At 40.4% G+C, this 21,919-nt stretch overlaps 1 protein-coding gene and 2 non-coding genes across 3 annotated transcripts; 2 read left to right on the top strand and 1 right to left on the bottom strand.

Moving 5' to 3' along the window:
• Window positions 1-368: 368 nt before the first annotated feature.
• Window positions 369-19,431, bottom strand: LOC141618606 (uncharacterized). Its single transcript, XM_074435703.1, has 5 exons — window positions 19,147-19,431; window positions 1,994-2,393; window positions 1,758-1,882; window positions 1,226-1,445; window positions 369-706 (listed from the first exon to the last, which is right to left on the bottom strand). The coding sequence occupies exons 1-5, from the start codon at window positions 19,429-19,431 to the stop codon at window positions 369-371; spliced, it is 1,368 nt and encodes a 455-aa protein (XP_074291804.1).
• Window positions 13,373-13,479, top strand: LOC141626089 (small nucleolar RNA R71). The gene has a single exon (XR_012535815.1). It is a non-coding gene; the product is annotated as a small nucleolar RNA R71 (small nucleolar RNA).
• Window positions 19,432-21,581: 2,150 nt separating the features above from the next.
• LOC141625158 (small nucleolar RNA R71) lies at window positions 21,582-21,688 on the top strand. The gene has a single exon (XR_012534953.1). It is a non-coding gene; the product is annotated as a small nucleolar RNA R71 (small nucleolar RNA).
• The last annotated feature ends 231 nt before the right edge of the window (window positions 21,689-21,919 follow it).

Here is a 21,919-nt window from a genome sequence, read left to right as displayed (position 1 = left end):
GTCGTTAAGCAGCTCCAACCATCGTCTCTGCCTCATGGTAAGATCTCTCTGAGTGAAGATATACTTCAAGCTCTTATGATCCGTATAAATGTTGCAAGAGACCCATACAAATAGTATCGCCACAGCTTAAGTGCAAACACCACTGCTGCTAACTCAAGATCGTGAGTCGGGTAGTTCATCTCGTGAACTTTCAACTGGCGGGAAGCATAAGCCACAACTTTACCCTTCTGCATCAAGACACAACCCAACCCAAACTTCGGCGCATCGCAGAAAACATCGAACACAACGCCCTCTTCTGGTAGAGTCAACACAAGAGCGGTAGTCAACCTTTTCTTCAACTCCTGGAAGGCAGATTCACAAGCCCCAGTTCAAATGAACTTGGATTCCTTCTTCATTAAATGAGTCATCGGTCTCGTGATCTTAGAGAAATCATGTACAAACCAATGATAATACCCAGCAAGACCAAGGAAACTCTGAATCTCGTTCAAATTCTTCAGACATTCCCACTCAACCACAGCTCGAATCTTCGATGGATCAACCATAACTCCATCGCCAGATATCACATGACCTAAGAAGGTGACTTCCCTTAGCCAAAACTCGCACTTTAAGAACTTAGCATACCACTTCTGCTTACGCAGAGTCTGCAATATAACATGAAGATGACTCTCGTGCTCAGCCTCGTCTCTCGAGTAAATTAGTATGTCGTCTATGAACACCACGACACACTTATCCAAATACTCGCTGAAAGTACGGTTCATCTGATCCATAAAAATGGCAGGTGCATTCGTCAACCCAAACGGCATCACCACGAACTCATAGTGGCCATACCTCGAACGAAAAGCAGTCTTAAGAATATCCTCATTCCTAACTGGGATCTGATGGTAACCTGACTTCAAATCGATCTTAGAGAACACACTAGCACCACGGAGCTGATCAAACAAGTCCTCGATCCTCAGCAAAGGATACTTATTCTTAATGATAACCTTGTTCAGCTCACGGTAGTCAATGCACAACTGCATACTACCATCCTTCTTCTTAACGAACAAAACATGAGCACCCCACGGCGAAGCACTCGGTCGGATAAAACCCTTAGCGATCATTTCCTCAAGTTGCTTCTTGAGTTCCTGTAACTCAGCTGGTGCCATACGATAAGGATCTTTCGAAATGGGACCAGTTCCAGGCAGCAACTCAATCGAGAATTCTACATCTCGCTCAGGAGGAATACCAGGTAGATCCTTAGGAAAAAAATCGGGATACTCCCTAACCACAGGTATATCCTCTAACTTAGGCTCAACTGAAACACCCTGAACACTGCATAGATAGATCTGATGAACCTTTCTACCCATGTTAACCATCTTCAAAGCAGAAACCCACTTGACTGTAGGTGTAACCTTAACTCCCTGATAAGAAACCCTTGAACTTGTAGGACTCTTAAGCACGATCTTCTGATCATGACACAGAAACCTAGCGTCATAGCGAGATAACCAATCCATACTCAAAATCACATCAAACTCTCCGAGTTTGAATTGGACAAGATCGGCAGGAAGAATCGCCTCTGCAATACTGACAGGTACATCCTTGAAAAGAACGGAGCAAGAAACAATCTCACCCGTAGGAAGGGATATGGAGGTATGAATGGATGATGAAGAAGTGAGTCCATCATGGACGGAAAAGGATTCTGATACGAAAGACATCGACGCACCCGTATCGAAAAGAACAAAAGTAGATAAAGAGTGAACGAGAAAGGTACCCGTAACCACGTCTGGATTAGCATCTGCCTCAGCACGACTCATAACGAACACACGACCAGTCTTCGGAGCATCAACCTTAGGAGCATCAAACTTAGGCTTCTGGGGACAATCAACAGCCTTGTGTCCCGGAGCTTTGCACGTGAAACATGTGATAGAAGTACCAGGAGCACAACTCGTACCCGGGTGGTAAGCCTTTCAGCAATGAAAACACCACTCATTTTTCTTGAACTGGTTCTGATCACGGGAAGCAGTCGGACGAGCATCGAACTTCTGCTTCTTATGGGGAGCACTAGGAGCAACATAAGGCCTCTTCACGAACTTACTCTTTGCACTCTCCTCAGCCTCGGCAGCAAGAACCGAATCATAAATGCTAAGAGCACAATCGTAAGCCTGCTGGAAAGAAGTTGAAGGAATACCAGACATAGTAGTCCGGACTTTAGGAGCCAGATTCTTCTCGTAGAGATGAGTCCTCGAAACCTCGTCCATAGCCACAGAAGTAATGAAACGTGATAGCTTCACGAACTTGTTGGTGTACTCCTCAACGATCATGGAAACTTGCTGTAGATGAAGGAACTCCTGCTCCTTCTGCCAACACATCTCCTCGGGATCAAACCTTTTCTTCAGAGCCTCAGAGAAAACAGCCTAACCATATCTTCGCTGAACTTCAAGACCAGCTCTAGCAAGAGCCCACCAGTTGTCGGCCTCATCCTTCAGATAATAGGTGGCGATATCCACCTTCTGATCCTCAGGACATCCAGTAGCGAGGAACAACTTCTCGATCTCCTGAATCCAAGCCTCCAAAGCAGTAGGATCATTTACACCATCATAAGTCGGAGGACATTGACGAGCAAAGCGATCAAACATAGTCGGTTGCGGATGGTTGTTGTTGTTGTTGTTATTGTTGTTATTGAGGTGATTAGTGAAACCTTCGGCCATAGATGCTAGAGCGGCCTCAAGTCTCCTGATGCAGTCAGCATCAGTCTCACCATTCACGTTACGCACCATCTGCAAGAACGAAATTCCGTTATAAGTGGTAGAACCTAAGTACCACTCCAAACAACTACTCATACACTTTACAAACATAAGAAAACCAACCAATCCTATTGGTTTCTACCCCATTTACTCTCACTCATTAACTAGGTCATTTATTTTAGTCATTAACTAAGAGAGAGTTGGGAGCGTGTTCACTCTTATACCAACTGTAACAACCCGGATTATAAATCAAAGGAAAAACATATGACATAAAGATATTATCAGAGTATGTGATAACAAATGGGCCTAGGTGGCGGAAACACCTGACCGAATCCGGACCATTACTAAAGCCAAACCAAACTAATACATTATTGAAAGGGTTCTAAAACAGAAAAAAAAATTCCTAAACAATTTACTAAGCTCGCTCCACACTTTTTCCAAAGCAAGCATCAACCGGTCAACGACGATCTGAACAACCTGAGAATGGGGGTCGACAATCAGTCGGGAGAAACTAGATGCTCTCCCAGTCATGTTTAAAATAATTGAACATAATCAACAATCAATAACAATTGAAAGGCATAAAAAGTAAACATGTGAGATCATCTACACTCATGAAACCCAACACAAAATTACAGAGACTAATCAATCTTAGACGGATGCAAACATGCAAACCTAGACCATATGCAACCACTAGACCATGAACACTTACAAGACTAGTAGCGAAAAACGACCCACAACAACCTAAGACACAAAGCTAGCATTAAAGCATAGCAAACACGGTAACACACAATCTACAGCAACAGAGGGCACAAAGCTAGCAATCAAGCGTAGCAAATAGAGCGAACGCCCGTTAGAGCGTATAACCACTGCCTCTAACTTGCCAGAGCGTATAACCACTGCCTCTAGCTGATGGAGCGTATAACCACTGCCTCCATCGGTACTATGTATAGTGTATAACCACTGCCTATGTGTTTAAGACCTTGCCAGACTCTCGGTGCAATGACCGTACACCGAACGACACTCGGGGAACAGAGCGTATAACCACTGCCTCTGCCCAATCCCGAACATAGATCAAATAAACCCCGCATCAACGGGTGGCTTTGGTTCATTCCGATAGCACATAACCGTAACTACCGTAATCTATTCAAACTAGCCAATAACAAATGTACAATATGACCGACTGTACTAACATGCGTGAACAACATCACGACTCAACTCACAGGATAGTATAACTGACCATCCTACTTATCATATGAACAAGAGTAATCAAATATATATGCAAACACAATGTCATTTAATAACTGAACACAACACCACATCTGAAACAAGTATAAGCAACCAATGTTATAGTACTCCAGCTATGATGTTAGCATTAACCATTCAATGTTATAGTACTCCAGCTATAACTTTAAACATTATCCTTACCTCGTAACTCAACGTTATATTAGCTCAGCTATAACATTGACTTCATTAGCCCAATGTTACATTAGCATTAGCTATAACATCGATGTGTGACTTTGGTCGTGTTCCCTCGTGGGGTTTCGTTTTCAGTACTTGTCGTTAGGAGCACCTAGACCAAAACACAATTTACAACTTCACCAACAACTCTACAATTAGTAAAGAGGCAAGTAAAGGTCGGATCCCAAGGGACGGGAATTAAGATGAGATTTCTATTGCAACTAGTGGTGTCTAAGGGTGTCACAATTGGGGTTTGAATTAAAAGATCACTAAACTAAATAGCAATGAAAGCAAACAAGCAAGATGGATTAAAAGGGATGTAAACAATTGATAAAAGGCACTAGGGTGTCATGGGGTCATAGGGGATTCATGGGAATTGATCATACAAACATATTCTCAAGTTATAAGCATGCAATTATTGTTGTGATGGATCGAGTTGGTTTATATCTTACAATCCTAGGAAAGTTTGGGTCCCGGAGCCGAATCGATTAGATTGTACAACACCTACAAGTCGACTTAATCTTCCCTACTCAACAATATGCATGGTCTAATGAGACTCGAGTTGTTTATGTCTTACAAGTCTTATTGAAAAGATAGGTGATGGTAGTAAATGCAAGGATTCATAGGCTTAGCATTTCATCAAACATAACATGTGCATAAGTTGAGATCACAACAAGCAAGCAAATAAACTATGAAAGCATATTAATTTAAGCATGAATCATTCCCCATGTTGGTTTCCCCTAATTACCCATTAACCCTAGCTAAGGAAACTACCCACTCATTATCATATTGAACATGCTAGCAAGGTTGTCAATCATACCAACAAAGTGAAACATGATGAATAAATGAAAGTGATTAACAATAATTAAAAAGGGATTAAGAGAATTATACCTACTAATGATTCCAATAATAAAGCAAAGAATAAAAGAAGTACTTGATGCTTGATTGGAAGGTTGTCAATCTCCCAATAATAACCCAAATAATCTTCAATTACCCAAAATAAAGGATGAACAAGAGAGAGATTAAGGAAATAAAATTTGTATTAAAACTTGATTAAATGTTGATTACAAGATTAAAGAGAGATTTGATTGATATTAACTACTCTAAAGATTGCTAAGAAGAACATGCTCTTCTTATATATAGTGGGGATTAGGTGCATGAATTAGGGTTAACTAAGGGCTTAAATGACGATTAAGTCCCTTGTTGAGGAATCGCCGGTCTCTTAGGGAGACTCCGGTCTCTAGGGAGACTCCGGTCTCTAGGGAGACTCCGGTCTCTAGGGAGACTCCGGTCTCTAGAAAAAGATGTGCATCTTTCCTTGAAGCTTGTAGAAGACGAAATGGGACTGTCTGGGAATCCGGGCGTCTTTAGCACGGGACGGGCGGATTTGGCAGCTTCTGGACGGGCGTCCAGGGGGTGAAGACGGGCGTCTTCTGGAGATTCTGCCCGGGCGTCTTGTGGAGGAAGACGCTTGGATTGTGGGTGAGGGACGGGCGTCTTCAGGGGAAGACGCACGGATTGTTAGGCAGTCTCGTTCCTTCTTCTTTTCTTCCTTTTTCTTCATAAAATCCTTGAGGATTTCCTCGGGGATGCAAGGATCTTTTCTCATCATTGCCCATCTACTATAGTATGTACAAAGGCCTTATAATCTTGTCTCTCCTTGATGCTTGGTCATTGAATTCAATCAATTTAGCCTCATTTTGCCATGAAAATGCAAGGTTTGCACTCATTTCCTACCAAGGACACAAAACCTCAAAGAATATGCAAAACAAAGAACTAAAGACAATAAATGACCCAAATATGCACTAAAAAGCATGGGAACAAGGCTAATTCGGGGACTAAATATGCTCTAATTATTATCACATCAAATATCCCCAAACCAAACCATTGCTCGTCCCGAGTAAAGAGTTGACAAAGACTAGGACCATTATTTAAACTAACCTAATAACATAGCCGATATGAGACAATTTGCGGGTCTCACTCCGCTCCTTCAACTCACAACAAGACAACCATGAGGTAGGATGCCTTCTTGCAAGGCAAGGTGGGTCTTGCCAAAATGGCGACACATCCAAACATTAAGCACACAAAACAAGTAATGGATGCATCTACAAAAGAATAGCGACTTTCCTCATCTAAGGGGCGGAAATTATCTACAAGGGAAGCAATTCAAGGGTACACATTCCTTCATAGATGCAATTTCTTCAAACTACTAAGCCTAGAAGGATACCAATAAATCACCTCCAAGTTGTGTCAAGCTAGGGTACCTTTGTCCTCAATCGTTAAATGCTTTTGTCAAGAGTAGGCTCCTTATGGTGTTAGAAACACTGGAGGATCGCGGAATTCCCCCTCTTGCCTAGACAAGAAGAAGGGTCGTCCCCTCTCTACCATGCACAAAAATGGATACGATGGATAAAGGGATTAATAGATATTTGAGTTTCATTTTGGGAGTTTGCTTTGTTGTTGTTTTTTTCCCCCAATTTCTTGTGGCATTTGACATTTGAGAACACTTTCTTGCCATTTCTTTTTTGATTTTTGGCATTTCAACACTTGACAACTTTCAACTTTTCTTTGCATTTATTTTGAACATTTTCAAAGTCACCCCATATGTAGTGAGGATGCCTTATATTTGAAGCTTTAGGAGTTCTATTTTTGCTCCTCTTTTCACTTGATGCAATTTTTGCAAACTTTCTTTCACTTTTCATTTCATTGAACTCAAATTGATTTCTTTTTGTGCCCATTCCCTTTGATGACAAAAATGTGGTAGAACATGGATGATGGATGGATGCATGGTTTCAAGGGTCACCTTGGAATAAACGGTAGCCAAGGAGTTATCACACCACAAGGTACTCTTGACTAGGCCTTAATCCATGGTCAAAGGATACTAGCATGACACATCCTAGGGTCTTTTACAAGTATTCTAACAAGCAAAGTCTTAAGAAGAAAAAGCATCTACTAGAGTCTATATACACTTGTCAAGCTTCCCAAGTAGACGGTTTCGCAAAATTTTTCTAACATGCAAACTACATGTCATGGTGCAACTAGCATATAAACATCCTAATGCAAATGATTCTACCAACTAATATGACATATAAACTAAATGCAAGTCCTAAGTTCACATTGTTATACCGCATCAATCAAAATAAAGCCACATAGTCATTAACATAAAGAAGAAAAAGGAGATTGGAAAGATCATACCATGCGGTCTTCAATATCCTCATGTCTCGGATGTGGCGTAGTCAATCAATGTGAACAAGGATAAAACAAACACAATATATATACAACAATATATACATGACTACACTACAAAGGAAATAAACTTGTTTTTGGATTTTCAAATTTTTCAAATTTTTGTGGTTTTTCGAAATTTTTTGATTTTTTTGGATTTTTGAATAAAAGCTAAGTTAGAATTCCCCATCCCGACACTAATATGGGCATTGTCCTCAATGGCCAAAATGATGGGAAATCATGCAAACATGATGCATGAATTCTACACTAAATGCAAGTTATATTATACTACACTACATGATGTATGGGTTTTTGTTTATGACGGAGAGCGTAATTTAGATTACCTCCCGTTGCGTATGCATGTACTTCCCCAAACCGAGATAGCCATTATTTCTAGTGTCCTAAAGTTGGCAGTAGTTCATGCACACAAGATGCAATGCATGTAACTAAATTGTCATTTTGGATTTTCAAAAGTGGGAACAATGAAATAAGAACACCTCAATGGGGCTGAGGTGTTAGTCCTCTATGTTGCTAGGACTCTCTAACCATGATCAAGATAAAATAAATAAAACAAAGAAAGAAGTAGACAAACCTCAAGAGGGTAGGAGCCTCCAAAGCTTGCTAGTCTTCCACCATATCATCATTGTCATCATCTTCCTCAATAGAAGTGGACTCATCTTCACTTCCCTCTTCACTTCCTTGCTCACTTCCTTCATCATCCTCTTCTTCTTCTTCATTAGCCTCTTCATCAATGCTATCATCAACAACCTCATCACCGACAACCTCATCGTCACCCGGAATCTCACCCCTAGATGCACTTGGAAAGAAGACTTCCCTATCCGCCCAACTAGGCAAAGGACATGAAGGATCAAGTAGTCCTTGCCTAGCTAAATGAAAGAGGGGTGGATATTGGGCTAAGTATGCATCTTCCCGATCCTTAAAAGCTTGTTTGTGCATCTCTTGCATAAGTAGAGTCATGTAGTCATTGCTTGCTTTAACACCTTCGGGTTTGAACTCTTGATACTTGAATGGATAAGGTGGTGTGACAATGGAGGAGGAGGGCATTTCAATTTCACCCCTCTGTTGACGGATGATGTATTCGGCTTCTTTTGAGAGGGGAAGAAGGTAGTTGGTCCGATGGACACTCAAACGGAATATCTTGGAAGGCAAAGTAAAAGATCTAGCCTTATTGGTGAGCCACCCATATTTGGTGTCAATAGGATTATGGGTAACCCACTTGTACTTGTTAATCATGGCATCCATGTCAATGAGATGACCCCCCTTTTTCGCCACATACTTGTTATCCTTGTTGAAATTCGGATCAAAGTACTTAGCCAAAAGAGTGACTAGACCTCCATTTACAATAAAATTGGTGCCTTGCTTTCCACAATCAACATTTAGCCATCTTTCCACCAAAAGCCTTAGAGAATTGTAAGGCTTGGTGAATTCCCTTCCAATGTTTAAGGCCGACTCAAGTAGAACACAATCGAGCTTGGTAAAGTGGTTAGTGTCTTTTCTTGCAATGATAGTATTCCCGATGACCTTGTGCCACACTCTAATGCCCGGATGGTGGACTAATAGAGCGCGACTAGCATGATAGTTCTCAAATTTCCTCCCGGAAATCGCCTCCCAAAGAGGAGCGGGGTCATACTTTTCGGGATTCTTGTAATAACTAGTTCAATCACTAAGACCCAATGCTTTACCCAATTCATCAAAGGTGATGCGCCTACTCACATTAGCAAGGCGGAACTCGATGTTTTCTCTAGTCTCTACCTTAGTAACTTTCAAAGAACTCAAGAATTCTAAGGTAAGGGAGGGGTATGTCAATTCTCTTGTAGCAAACAATTTTCCCAACCCCATGGCTTCAAATAAGGCTTTTGTTTGTTCAAGGACACCCAATTTGTTCAAGGCATCTTCACATATGAAATTTGGTGGATAGAAAGGATTTTCTAGCATACTTGGCAAATGTATCCCTATGAGAGTTAGAAATGAAAATTACCTCCGGATAGTTTGATAATTGAGCAATTTCCGGAGTTGTTGATGTTGTTGCTTCCAAGGGAGGTTGTTGTTGTTGAACTTCCAAGTTTGAACTAGCTACCACCATAGCCAATGAGGCTTTCTTTGCTTGAAGACATTTTTGTCTTGTTGAGAGTGCTTTTGCCTTAGGTGCCTTTGTTGCTCCTTTTGTCCTTGCCATTGATTATTATACCAAGAAAAGAGTGAAAATCTTCAATTTCCAAGTATACCCAAATCGATTTTAAGATGAAAGGCTTTGCCTTTATAATTTCAAAAATCGACTCAAAGGTTGAAGATTTTGGTGCTTGGGTTGATTTTTGTTGGAATATGAGTGATTAATTGTTGTTAAAAGGAAGTTTGGATTTGATTTTGTTGAATTTGGTTGAGGAAATCTTGTTTTGGTGATGGAGAGGATGAGGGTTTTGAGTTTTGGGGTTTATGGGTAGTGTTTTGAATGAATGAATGAAGAAATGAATGTGAGATGAGGTATTTAAAATACCCGAAAATTTCAAAAACTGCAGGGGAAGACGGGCGTCTTTCCTTCGGGACGCTTGGATTCTCGCCTTTTTGGTTCGTGATTCTCACCTAAAGACGGGCGTCTTTCAGCAAAGACGCTCGGATTTATCGACTGCAGGACGGGCGTCTTCTGCTGAAGACGGGCGGATTCTCAGACAGTGAGCTTTTCTTGTTTTCCACAGCCAAAAAGACGGGCGTCTTTCCTTCCAAGACGGGCGGATTTCTGAAGACGAGCGTCTTCTCTACCAGGACGCTCGGATTCTTCGACAGTCCCAAAATTTCAAATTCTCAGTTAAAAATGGACGGGCGAATTCAGGCAAAGACGGGCGTCTTTCCTGAAGACGAGAGGATTCCCATGAAGACGCTCGGATTCTCCCTGTTTTACCCGGATTCCGTTCCATCCGTGCACTTGCATATCCCTTGTCATTTTTCATTCTTCAAATCCCGTGTTCTTCATTGTAGGGGCACTACTAAGGCATGAATAGCCTAGGCAATTGCTATCCCCACACTAAGCTAAATCACTACACATCAATTGAATCATTAGTCCCTCCCTCACTTCTCTCAAAAATGATAATTATCTTGATCAAGGCATAAAGATCCAAAAATGACAAAAATGCAATGTAAGAATTAAAATACGAGTTAGGGAGTTAGAAATATTTACAAATGGTGGTTTAGGGAGGACTCCACCAAACTCTCATCCTTAGTGAGATGTCATGGGGGCATGTCCAAGGTGTTGTTGATGTTGCTCAACACCTTGAAAAAGTAGTCAAAAGCGTGTTCATTATCGTGATAAAGATCTTCAATAGACCTTTGCCCTTGTTGTCGGTCTTGATCGATAGCATTACCATTATAGGGATTGAAAATCCCTTCAAACTCAGCGTCCCAAAGACCACAAACTTCATCTACTTGATCACTAAAGATCTCTTGAGTTGATAGAGACAACTCTCTCACTTTCTTGTCTTGGCCAATGAGGCCATCCTCTTCATTGCTCGACTTTGGTGAGCTTTTCAAGCTCTCTTTGAATGTAGCATCTTCAATTTTCTTCTTCCATTGGAATTCCGACTTCTTCCTATCATCCTTCCGGCTATAATGATCAACCATAAAACATGGTTCATGCAAACGGGGAGCTCTCATGGTCTTGTCAAGATTGAAAGTTATGCTCTCATCTCCCACTTCTAGAGTGAGCTCTCCATGCTTCACATCAATCACCGCACCCGCGGTGTGTAAGAAAGGTCTTCCTAGAATGATTGGAATGTTGGAGTCTTCTTCCATGTCAACAATGACAAAGTCCACCGGGATGAAAAATTTCCCAACTCTTACGGGAACATCTTCCCATATCCCTAATGGTGTCTTCGTCGATCTATCGGCCATTTGGAGTGTGATATTGGTGCCTTTAAGCTCTCCCATTCCTAACCTTTTACTCACCGAGTACGGCATAACACTCACACTAGCCCCTAGATCACATAAGGCTTTGTTGATCGTGGTGTCGCCAATGGTACATGGTATTGAGAAGCTTCCCGGATCTTTGAGTTTTGGAGGTGAACTCCCTTGAAATATTGCACTACTCACCTTAGTAAAGGCGATAGTCTCAAGCTTCCGGATCGACTTCTTCTTCGTGAGGATGTCTTTCATGTATTTTGCATAGGCCGGCACATGATTGATTAATTCCGTGAAAGGAATCGAGACTTCCAAATTCTTCACAATTTCCATAAATTTTCCAAGTTGGTCATCAAATTTGGGCTTGGCTTGATAACTTGGAAAAGGAAGTCTAATCACAATGGGCTCCTTCTCCTTGACCTTGTCTTCATTTTTCTTTAAAATTTCTTCTTTTGATGGTTCTCCATCCTTGGAGTTTTGCACAATTTCTTCTTTGTCACTAGCTTCCACAACTTCATCCTCAACTAGCTTCTTCGGTGCTTCATACCTTGTACCACTCCTCAAGTGAATGGCACTAACCGTTTCATGTCTTGGGGGATTACTTTGAGGTGGTAATTGCCCATTTTGTCTTTGTGAGCTTGAAGATGCTAGTTGAGTCAATTGGGTTTCCAACATTTTGGTGTGAGCTAGGATGTTGTTGATGGTGATTTCCTTTGCTTGACTATCTTTTTGCATTTGAGTGAAAAACTCTTGTTGATTCTTTTGCATTTGGAGGACCGTTTTTGAACATTAAAACCTTGGTCATTTTGTTGATTGTATGGAGTTTGATTTTGGTAACCTTGGTTTTGGTTGTAAAAGGGTATTTGATTTTGGTTTCTCATGGGAGGTGGGGTGTATGTTGGTTGAGGGTTTTGAACATTTTGGCTTTTGTATGAGAGATTTGGATGGAATTTGGTGTTTTCATTGTAATAGTTTGTGTTCCGGGTGTAATTCCAGAGCAAGTATAGTTACCACCCGTGGCTTGTTGAATGATGTCTTGAGTTGGATTCTCCCTTGGTCTTAATCGTTCCTCTCGGCCTCTCCTGCAACAATGAACGAACTGAGGGCTTGGCTTTGAGCCAAGCGTACCCACTCCGACGCCCAAGTCAGTAAACTTAGATGTATAAGTTGTATGCTAATTGGCTAGGGATATATTGTAGAGAGATAAGGAAGATTATACCAGATGAATAGTGTATTTAGGTTAAGTTGTGTATTTCTGGATTGGATCCTTTCCTCAATGAAGGTTGAGGAGTATTTATAGACTTCACCTTTTGTCACGTAGTGGCCAAGTGGCCAAGTGGCTAGCAGTGGAAAGATCGATCTACCCCTCGGCCGAGGACCTATGGCTGGCCGGCCAGCAGCCCCGGTGACTCACCGCCGAGGGGTCTTGGATATGAGTACGCGGGTATGTGTTCCGGCTGGCAGGTTGTCATGCCGGGACCCAGGTTGGCAGGCCGATGGGCCGCATCGGCTAGGTCGTCTAAGTCGTTGACTTGCTGTGGATATCTTTGACCTTGCTCAATATGTTGACTTGGTCAGCGGTGCAGAATATGCCCCATCAGTTTGAATAAGGGGTGCCACTCTTGTATGTTTGGAAAGCATTCACTTGTTCATTTATTCCCCTACATTCACTTTGGTCATGTCCCAAAGTACCACAATTCTCACATATCCCACTTAGGATTGATGAAGATGCCGTCATGGCATTAACATGATGCTTTGGTGATTTTGAGGCTTCTTCAAGTCTAGCCATAGCTTTTTCAAACTTCAAATTGATGGTATCAATGTGAGCACTAAGTTGAGCACCCAATTGAGTAATAGAGTCCACTTCATGCTTTCCTCCTCTAGTAGCCTTGCGAGGTCTACTATATTGTGAGCTATGGACCGCCATTTCCTCAATTTTGTTCCAAGTTTGATTGTCATCAACTTCGGTGAACATTCCATTTGATCCCAAGTTGAGAATGTTCCTTGAATCTTCATAAAGACCGTTCCAAAATTGTTGTACCAAGAACCACTCGCTAAGTCCATGATGAGGACATGAGCGACAAATTCCCTTGAATCTCTCCCAAGCTTCATACAAAGATTCTTCATCCCTTTGCTTAAAGCCCGTAATTTGAGCTCTTAGCATGTTAGTCTTTTCCGGTGGATAGAACTTTTTGTAGAAAGCTAGAGCCAACTTTTTCCAAGAATCAATTCCGAGAGTAGCCTTATCAAGGCCTTTCAACCATTGTTTTGCGGTGCCAATTAGAGAAAAAGGAAATAAGTCACCTTGTGACCTTCTAGGCATGCAAAATATCAAACAACTCGAAAATAATTAGAACAAACCTTGAGGAGTTTTACTTCCCCAAGGCAAAGAAAGACACAACTAATAACAATGTAAGAAAAGCTAAATCAAGTTAACACCGTCCCCGGCAACGGCGCCATTTTTGGTCGTGTTCCCTCGTGGGGTTTAGTTTTCAGTACTTGTCGTTAGGAGCACCTAGACCAAAACACAATTTATAACTTCACCAACAACTCTACAATTAGTAAAGAGGCAAGTAAAGGTCGGATCCCAAGGGACGGGAATTGAGATGAGATTTCTATTGCAACTAGTGGTGTCTAAGGGTGTCACAATTGGGGTTTGAAGTAGAAGATCACTAAACTAAATAGCAATGAAAGCAAACAAGCAAGATGGATTAAAAGGGATGTAAACAATTGATAAAAGGCACTAGGGTGTCATGGGGTCATAGGGGATTCATGGGAATTGATCATACAAACATATTCTCAAGTTATAAGCAAGCAATTATTGTTGTGATGGATCGAGTTGGTTTATATCTTACAATCCTAGAAAAGTTTGGGTCCCGGAGCCGAATCGATTAGATTGTACAACACCTACAAGTCGACTTAATCTTCCCTACTCAACAATATGCATGGTCTAATGAGACACGAGTTGGTTTATGTCTTACAAGTCTCATTGAAAAGATAGGTGATGGTAGTAAATGCAAGGATTCATAGGCTTAGTATTTCATCAAACATAACATGTGCATAAGTTGAGATCACAACAAGCAAGCAAATAAACTATGAAAGCATATTAATTTAAGCATGAATCATTCCCCATGTTGGTTTCCCCTAATTACCCATTAACCCTAGCTAAGGAAACTACTCACTCATTATCATGTTGAACATGCTAGCAAGGTTGTCAATCATACCAACAAAGTGAAACATGATGAATAAATGAAAGTGATTAACAATAATTAAAAAGAGATTAAGAGAATTATACCTACTAATGATTCCAATAATAAAGCAAAGAATAAAAGAAGTACTTGATGCTTGATTGGAAGGTTGTCAATCTCCCAATAATAACCCAAATAATCTTCAATTACCCAAAATAAAGGATGAACAAGAGAGAGATTAAGGAAATAAAACTTGTATTAAAACTTGATTAAATGTTGATTACAAGATTAAAGAGAGATTTGATTGATATTAACTACTCTAAAGATTTCTAAGAAGAACATGCTCTTCTTATTAGACTAATGGGGTATTTATAGTGGGGATTAGGTGCATGAATTAGGGTTAACTAAGGGCTTAAATGACGATTAAGTCCCTTGTTAAGGAATCGCCGGTCTCTTAGGGAGACTCCGGTCTCTAGGGAGACTCCGGTCTCTAGAAAAAGATGTGTATCCTTCCTTGAAGCTTGTAGAAGACGAAATGGGACTGTCTGGGAATCCGGGCGTCTTTAGCACGAGACGGGCGGATTTGGCAGCTTCTGGACGGGCGTCCAGGGGGTGAAGACGGGCGTCTTCTGGAGATTCTGCCCGGGCGTCTTCTGGAGGAAGACGCTCGGATTGTGGGTGAGGGACGGGCGTCTTCAGGGGAAGACGCACGGATTGTTAGGCAGTCTCGTTCCTTCTTCTTTTCTTCCTTTTTCTTCATAAAATCCTTGAGGATTTCCTCGGGGATGCAAGGATCTTTTCTCATCATTGCCCATCTACTATAGTATGTACAAAGGCCTTATAATCTTGTCTCTCCTTGATGCTTGGTCATTGAATTCAATCAATTTAGCCTCATTTTGCCATGAAAATGCAAGGTTTGCACTCCTTTCCTACCAAGGACACAAAACCTCAAAGAATATGCAAAACAAAGAACTGAAGACAATAAATGACCCAAATATGCACTAAAAAGCATGGGAACAAGGCTAATTCGGGGACTAAATATGCTCTAATTATGGTCACATCAGACTTAAGTTATAGTAGCCCAGCTATAACATCGAGCTATAATCTCAAAGTTATACGGCTCCACCTATAACTTTATCACAACCTCAGAGTTGTACCAACCCAGCTATAACATTGAGCCATAATCTCAAGGTTATACTTGTTTAGCCATAACTCAAGGCCTTCACATAATTCACCACCAAGCCGCCACTAGGGTTTCCATTGGGAACCCTAGCCGCACGCCCCAAATACCCAAACGGAGCATAGACAAGATACGTTATGTAATTTAAACAATAAAACATACACGTAAACACACAAACACAATTAAACATGAAAATAAACAATCAAACACGTTCTAATTACACAAGTCAATTATTAAATCATGTAAATTACATCAATTGGCATAAACACAATTAAAAGAAAACACCTAGTTACCATATTAGCGAATTAAACCCTAGAGATCGTCTTCCACGATATAGATGTCTTCTCCAGGTGCAGTTTCCACGCCTTTATAAAATCATCCACGTGCCAAAGATAACGAAACTAATAAATATACTAACTATATATATATATATATATATATATATATATATATATATATATATATATATATATATATATATATATATATATATATATATATATATATATAAAAACTATAAAACCTACGCGAAAAACATAAAACTTACGAAGAAGATAGATAGATCCAAGGAGTAGGATCGATTTAAGCACGAAAGACGATGAAGGGAGGAGGAAAGAGGTGCGGCATGAAACCCTAGAGAGGGTGGATCTCTCGGCACCAAGGGAGGAAAGAGGAGGAGAGAATTAGGTTTAGGGTTTTGAGAAAAGAAAAGCAAGGGTTTGGTTTCCCTTCTTATTTATAGAGAAGCTCATGGGTTTATTCTAAGCTTAGGCCCAAAATTCACCTATGAACACCAAAAATCACGTGAAACCCAAGAAAAGAATAGGTCTTCACCGTTTTCAAACCCAACGGCTAAAAAGACATGAGACGGATATTTTCCCAGAAAATAAAATATGAAATATAATAAAATTAAAGAATTATATTACGGAAATTAGGGGTGTTACACACGCGGTACCTAAGAAACAAATTCTAGACGGGAAAGGGAAAGTACTTCGCTATACTCCCAATAATGATATAACACACACAAGATTCGACTCTGTATCAAAACCTTAACTAATGGAGACCCAAGCCCGACTCTCACGGGTTTCACTAGTCACTCAAATGAAAGAACGAGGTGATTTTTGTGACAAAAAGTAGCCAAAATCACTCTTCTAAACTCGACTTGCGAAGCATACCCGCAATCTAATATGGTACCATATCCAATATCCGTAAGAAAAATGCTAAATGGTGCACAAGCAAGAGACAATCGGGTTGTAATGGGGTTCGGGTTCGGTGAAAAGGAGTTGGTGCAAGCACCGTTTTAAGACATGTGAGGCTATCAGTTAAGTAGTCGTCACATCTAACCAATCCACTAAACCCTACCCATGCAAATGAATTCTTTCACAAAATATGGCAAGATTGCCATTTTCAAAAAGTATTCAATCCTCTTCAAAACAAATTCAATTTGCAATATTACTAACCCTTTTATTTGACACAAAAATATGCATTCTTTTCTTTTTTTTCTGTTTTTCTATTTGTTTTTCTTCTTCAATTTTTTTCTTTCTCTTTCATTCACTCTTAACCCTCCTAATAATGAAAACAAAAAAAGGTCAACCATCAAGCTTCATTTCACTTTTGTGATATTTCGGACCGTTCACCTCAATAAAAATCAAATTTCCTACCCAATTATAATTCTCAAAACAACTACAAAGACGAACTACTCAACAAAGGTGAGATGTTTATGGAATGTAGTTATTTTATTGGCAAATGAAATGACAAGGCTTAGGCACAAATTGGGTAAAAAAAAGGGAAAGATTATCAAATGGGTGGAAAATAAGCTTATTTGGCTATGAGAGGCTACTTTATTTGAACAAAATTGTTTCAACATGCACATCGACACTTCTACGGTAAGGAATGAGCGCCATACTTGTGCGTTTTGACATGACATACCACACAATGAGAACTACTCTCATGACCTAAACGGGACCGGTTTGATGGACCGACCATATGGAGGCTCTATCCTCACATTTTAGTAGCTATGTCAAACTTAGGTCAAGTCTCGAGCCTAATACGGTCTCACAAGGTGGTCGCAACTTGGTTGTTAAGCTAGACTTCTGGGTTTTGCAAGTAAAAACCCTAACATGTGTCCTCAAGAGGTACGAGCTATCAAAAGGGACATGACACGGGCAAAATAAATTATCATCATTGACAACATATGCCCTCCACATTTAGACTTCTTATGCAAATATTTACAAACAAGATGCAAAATGTATGAAATGCAACTAAACATATGAACAAGTTATGTGAATGCAAGAGTGAATACATATATACATGTCTAATCTAAATGCATACAAGTTCTAATCCTAACAACACACCAACAACATAAGAATATCCAAAACGGTTCCCAAAAGGAACACCCACATCATAAATCTCGTCCTCCTCTATGCTTATATATACAAAGAGAAAAGGAAGGATAAGGGAGAAAGGATTGGAAGAATTTTACCAAGTGTCTTCTCCGATGATTCGTGTGTTGCCTATCAAAATGGTTAGGACAAATGCAATATATATAATATAAACAATGCAATATTTTTGGAATTTTTGAAAATTTTCAATTTTTAGGGATTTTTTGTAATTTTCTCAAATTAACAAGTAAATATATATAAATATAAACAATATGCACAAAGTGGATATTCCTCTCCCTACACTTGAAATTTACATTGTCCTCAATAGAACAAAGTATAGGGAGATAATAGAAAAAATAAATAACATATTTTTTTAGTTTAAATATTTGAAAATAAATAACATGTTTTTGTATTTTTAAAATATGAGAATGTCCTCCCCACACTTATTTATTTATATAATTCTTGATGGAAATAAATGTGTGGAGGATATTGGAAAAGTAAATATATATTTTTCAAATTTTTCAAATTTTCCATTTTTTTGTGATTTTCAAATAGTTATGCAATGCATGATCTATTCTATATGCGGAATTGAAATGTGATGCAACTATACTATATGAATGCAAAGAGAGCTAATTTAGATTAACTCCTATTCGGATCATGTCACTAAATGCAAAATGCGGTAAAAACTTAATTAAAGAGAAGAAGAATATATACATTGTGGTGGTTCTTAAGTGACTCCACCAAACCTCTTCATTAAGGAGGCTTCAATCAACCGGGTCAACATCCCGAGATCCCACCAACCTTCCACCATTTTAACTACCAACAAAACAAGAGCCTTTAACCCTTGTCATCACATCATGTAACCTACACATGGCATGTTGAACCTCTTGCCATTTTCGCTCCACCTCTTCCTCAAGCTTCTTCTTGTCTTTGTCAACATTAGGGTCACATACCCACTTTCCTTTCGATCTCTTCCTCCATCTTTTTGGTTTCTTCTTTTAGGATTTGGGCACTTTCTTTGGGGGAAAATAGGTGCATGGAACAAACCCGGGAGGGAGGATATCGAGGTGAGCATCTCCAACCCCAATGTTCAACTCTCTCTCACTTTTGTCATCATCAATCATCGACACTGCATCAATCTTCTTTGGGGTCTCTTGGGCTAGGAGGTCATCAAGCATCTCAACATTGAGGTTCATGATGTTGTCATTTTTGTCCTTCCTTTCTTGATCCTCCATATGGATAGAACCATTTTCCAAGAGAATATTTTCGATTTCTTCCAAGCTTGTGTCAAAACCATGAACATCATAGTTTTTCTCACCGCTCCTCAACTCCCAAAATATGGCAAGTTCAAATTCATCGACTTCCATTTCCTAAGTCTTGCCCTCTTCCCCACGCTTATCTTTAACATTCGCTTCTTCTTCAAGGAACTTAGCCGGGGACTCATTATCAACTTTCGGCTCACAAGTAACTAAGAGTTCCATGTCCTCATCTTCATTCTCATGGAGTTCTAATGTTTCCACGGAAAACATGTTTTGAACCACGGTTTTCTTTGAAGCATGTGGTAGCTTGAATTCAACTTTTCCTTCCCGACTTTGAATGACAATCGTCCCTCTTTGACATCTATGACGGCTCCTCTCGTGGCCAAGAATGGCCTACCAAGAATGATACGAGAGCGTCCTCCCATAGGGATGTCCAACACAACAAAATCGGTTGGAATTGAAAGCTTGCCAATTTGAACCATGATATCCTTGAGAATCCCAATTTGAGATTTGATTGTCCCGTCGGCAAGTTTGATTGTAATAGAAGTGCGGGCTAGGCTTGTAATATTCAACCTCTTCACAAGGGTAAGTGGTATGACACTCACACTTGACCCTAAGTCACACAAAGCACTATCCACTTTTTGGTCACCAATGGTACATGGAATTGAGAAACTCCCGGGGTCATCAAGTTTGACGAGGATTTCTTTAGATTTGACCACATTGCACTCCTCACTTGAGGTATCAAGCTCATGGCCACCAATGTCCACTCGTCTAGAAATGACTTCTTCAAGGAATTCGGAGTAATGAGGCATCTCCACCAAAGGTTGATTGGAGGTCTCTATTTTCATTACCAAGTCCATAAACTTGTCATACCTTGAAGTATCATTGGCCCCTTCTTGCTTGGCTAAAGAGTGTTCTTCCACCATGATTATCTCTTCTTTTTTCGGGTTCCTCTCAACTTATAACTTTACATTTGGTGCTTCCACAATTTCCTCAAGCACAAATTCTTCATTCATAGTGGTTGGTGTAGTCATAACCATCTCTCCCTGATCCGGGTCGACTTCAACATCCAAGTTTGTACCATGAATTGTCATTATTTGCTCAAGCACATAGCCTCCAATGCTCCTTTTTTCGGGCTCATGATCAACTTCTTGGAATGTTTCCATAGCCATGGAAAAGGTAGTAGTGTATGATAACTCATCTGACTTGGCAAACCATATGACTCTTCTATTTCCTCTTCAACTCCCATCATGATAGCATTGACTTCCTTTGCCTTCATAGGATCCCTTGCATTTTTCCCTTGTCCTTGAAATCCACTCGGTGGTCTTTGGGGATTTATGAACGCTTGAGAAGCCACTTTAGCTTCAAGATTCTTGATTTGTTGTTGGGTATTACTTGCCAAATCCCCTATTAGATTCACCAAGTTGTCATATTTAGCATCTTCCATGGTATTACTTGCTTGGGGTGGTAGCTCTTGGGTGAAAAGTTGGTTGGAAATTGGAAGAGAAAAGCCATATCCTTAATCTCTAAAGTTGGAAGTTTGGTTGTTCCCTTGGTAACCTTGGTTAAACCCGTGATTTTGCCCCTGGTCGTACTTTTGGTAATTGTTGTATCCATGATTGAACCCTTGACCAAACCCTTGGTTGGCTTGGTTGGCTTGGTTTCCTTGGTAAAAGTTTTGATTACCTTGGTTCCCTTGGTTACCCCCATAATCTTGGTATGCTTAAGGTTGGTTGGCAAAGTTTTGGTTGGATCCTTGGTTGTTGTAGAATGAGGGCCTAGGTGGACGGTTGGAAAAGTTGTTAAATGCTTGGAAAGCACTCACCTCTTGCACATTGTTCCCATCATAGTTGTTATAATGGTTATTTGCACACACTTCATAAGTGTGACCCATCCCTCCACATGACTCACATGTTGATCTTTGCGTCACTTCCTCCATGGATGGTCCATGAGAAGTGGTAGTTTGATTTACTTGGCTCACTTGCTTCTTCTTACTCAACTCATCAAGCTTCTTGGTGAGCATATCAAGCTTAGCATTGGTATCCACATTCACTAAGAATTCGGGAGGGTGCTTATTTCTTCTTAAGATATTCCCTCTTGTGCCATAATTTGCCTCGGAGTCTACCATTTTCTTGATTAGAGTCGTGCCCTCTTCATCACCCAAATGATAGAAGCCCCCTCCCGCGGAGGCATTCACCATTTCTTTTGTTCTTGGCAATAGAGTTTGGAAAAATGTTTGAGTGATATACCAAGCCGGTATTCCATGGTGAGGACAACTAGCAATCAAGTCTTGGTACCTATCCCGTGCTTCTCCCAAGGACTCTCCATCCTCTTGTTGGAATGTATGGATCTTGTTTTGGAGCATGACGGTCTTCGATGACGGGTAATACTTGGCTAGGAACGCCTTGGCTAAAGTATCCCATGTAGTGAATGTGTTCGGAGGGTGCACATTTAACCAACGATCCGCCTTGTCCGTTAGAGAAAATGGGAATAGCATCAATCTTAAAGTTTCTTCAGACACTCCATTCTTTTTCATCATTGCCACCTTATTCTTGAACTTCCTTAGGTGGGCATGAGCATCTTCATCAATATGCCC

The sequence above is a fragment of the Silene latifolia genome, chromosome X, assembly GCF_048544455.1.
Source record: "Silene latifolia isolate original U9 population chromosome X, ASM4854445v1, whole genome shotgun sequence".
Classification (NCBI taxonomy): Eukaryota; Viridiplantae; Streptophyta; class Magnoliopsida; order Caryophyllales; family Caryophyllaceae; genus Silene; species Silene latifolia.
This window is presented reverse-complemented; position numbering and strand designations above follow the sequence as displayed.

Coding starts and splice junctions, on each gene's coding strand:
- LOC141618606 (XM_074435703.1), bottom strand. CDS start 19,431: ATGGAAGTCGATGAATTTGAACTTGCCATATTTTGGGAGTTGAGGAGC. Junction 2,394..19,146: donor AGAGAGAGTTGAACATTGGG/GTTGGAGATGCT, acceptor AGATATGGTTAG/GCTGTTTTCTCTGAGGCTCT. Junction 707..1,225: donor TTTTCCTAAGGATCTACCTG/GTATTCCTCCTG, acceptor TGGTGTTCATAG/ACGACATACTAATTTACTCG.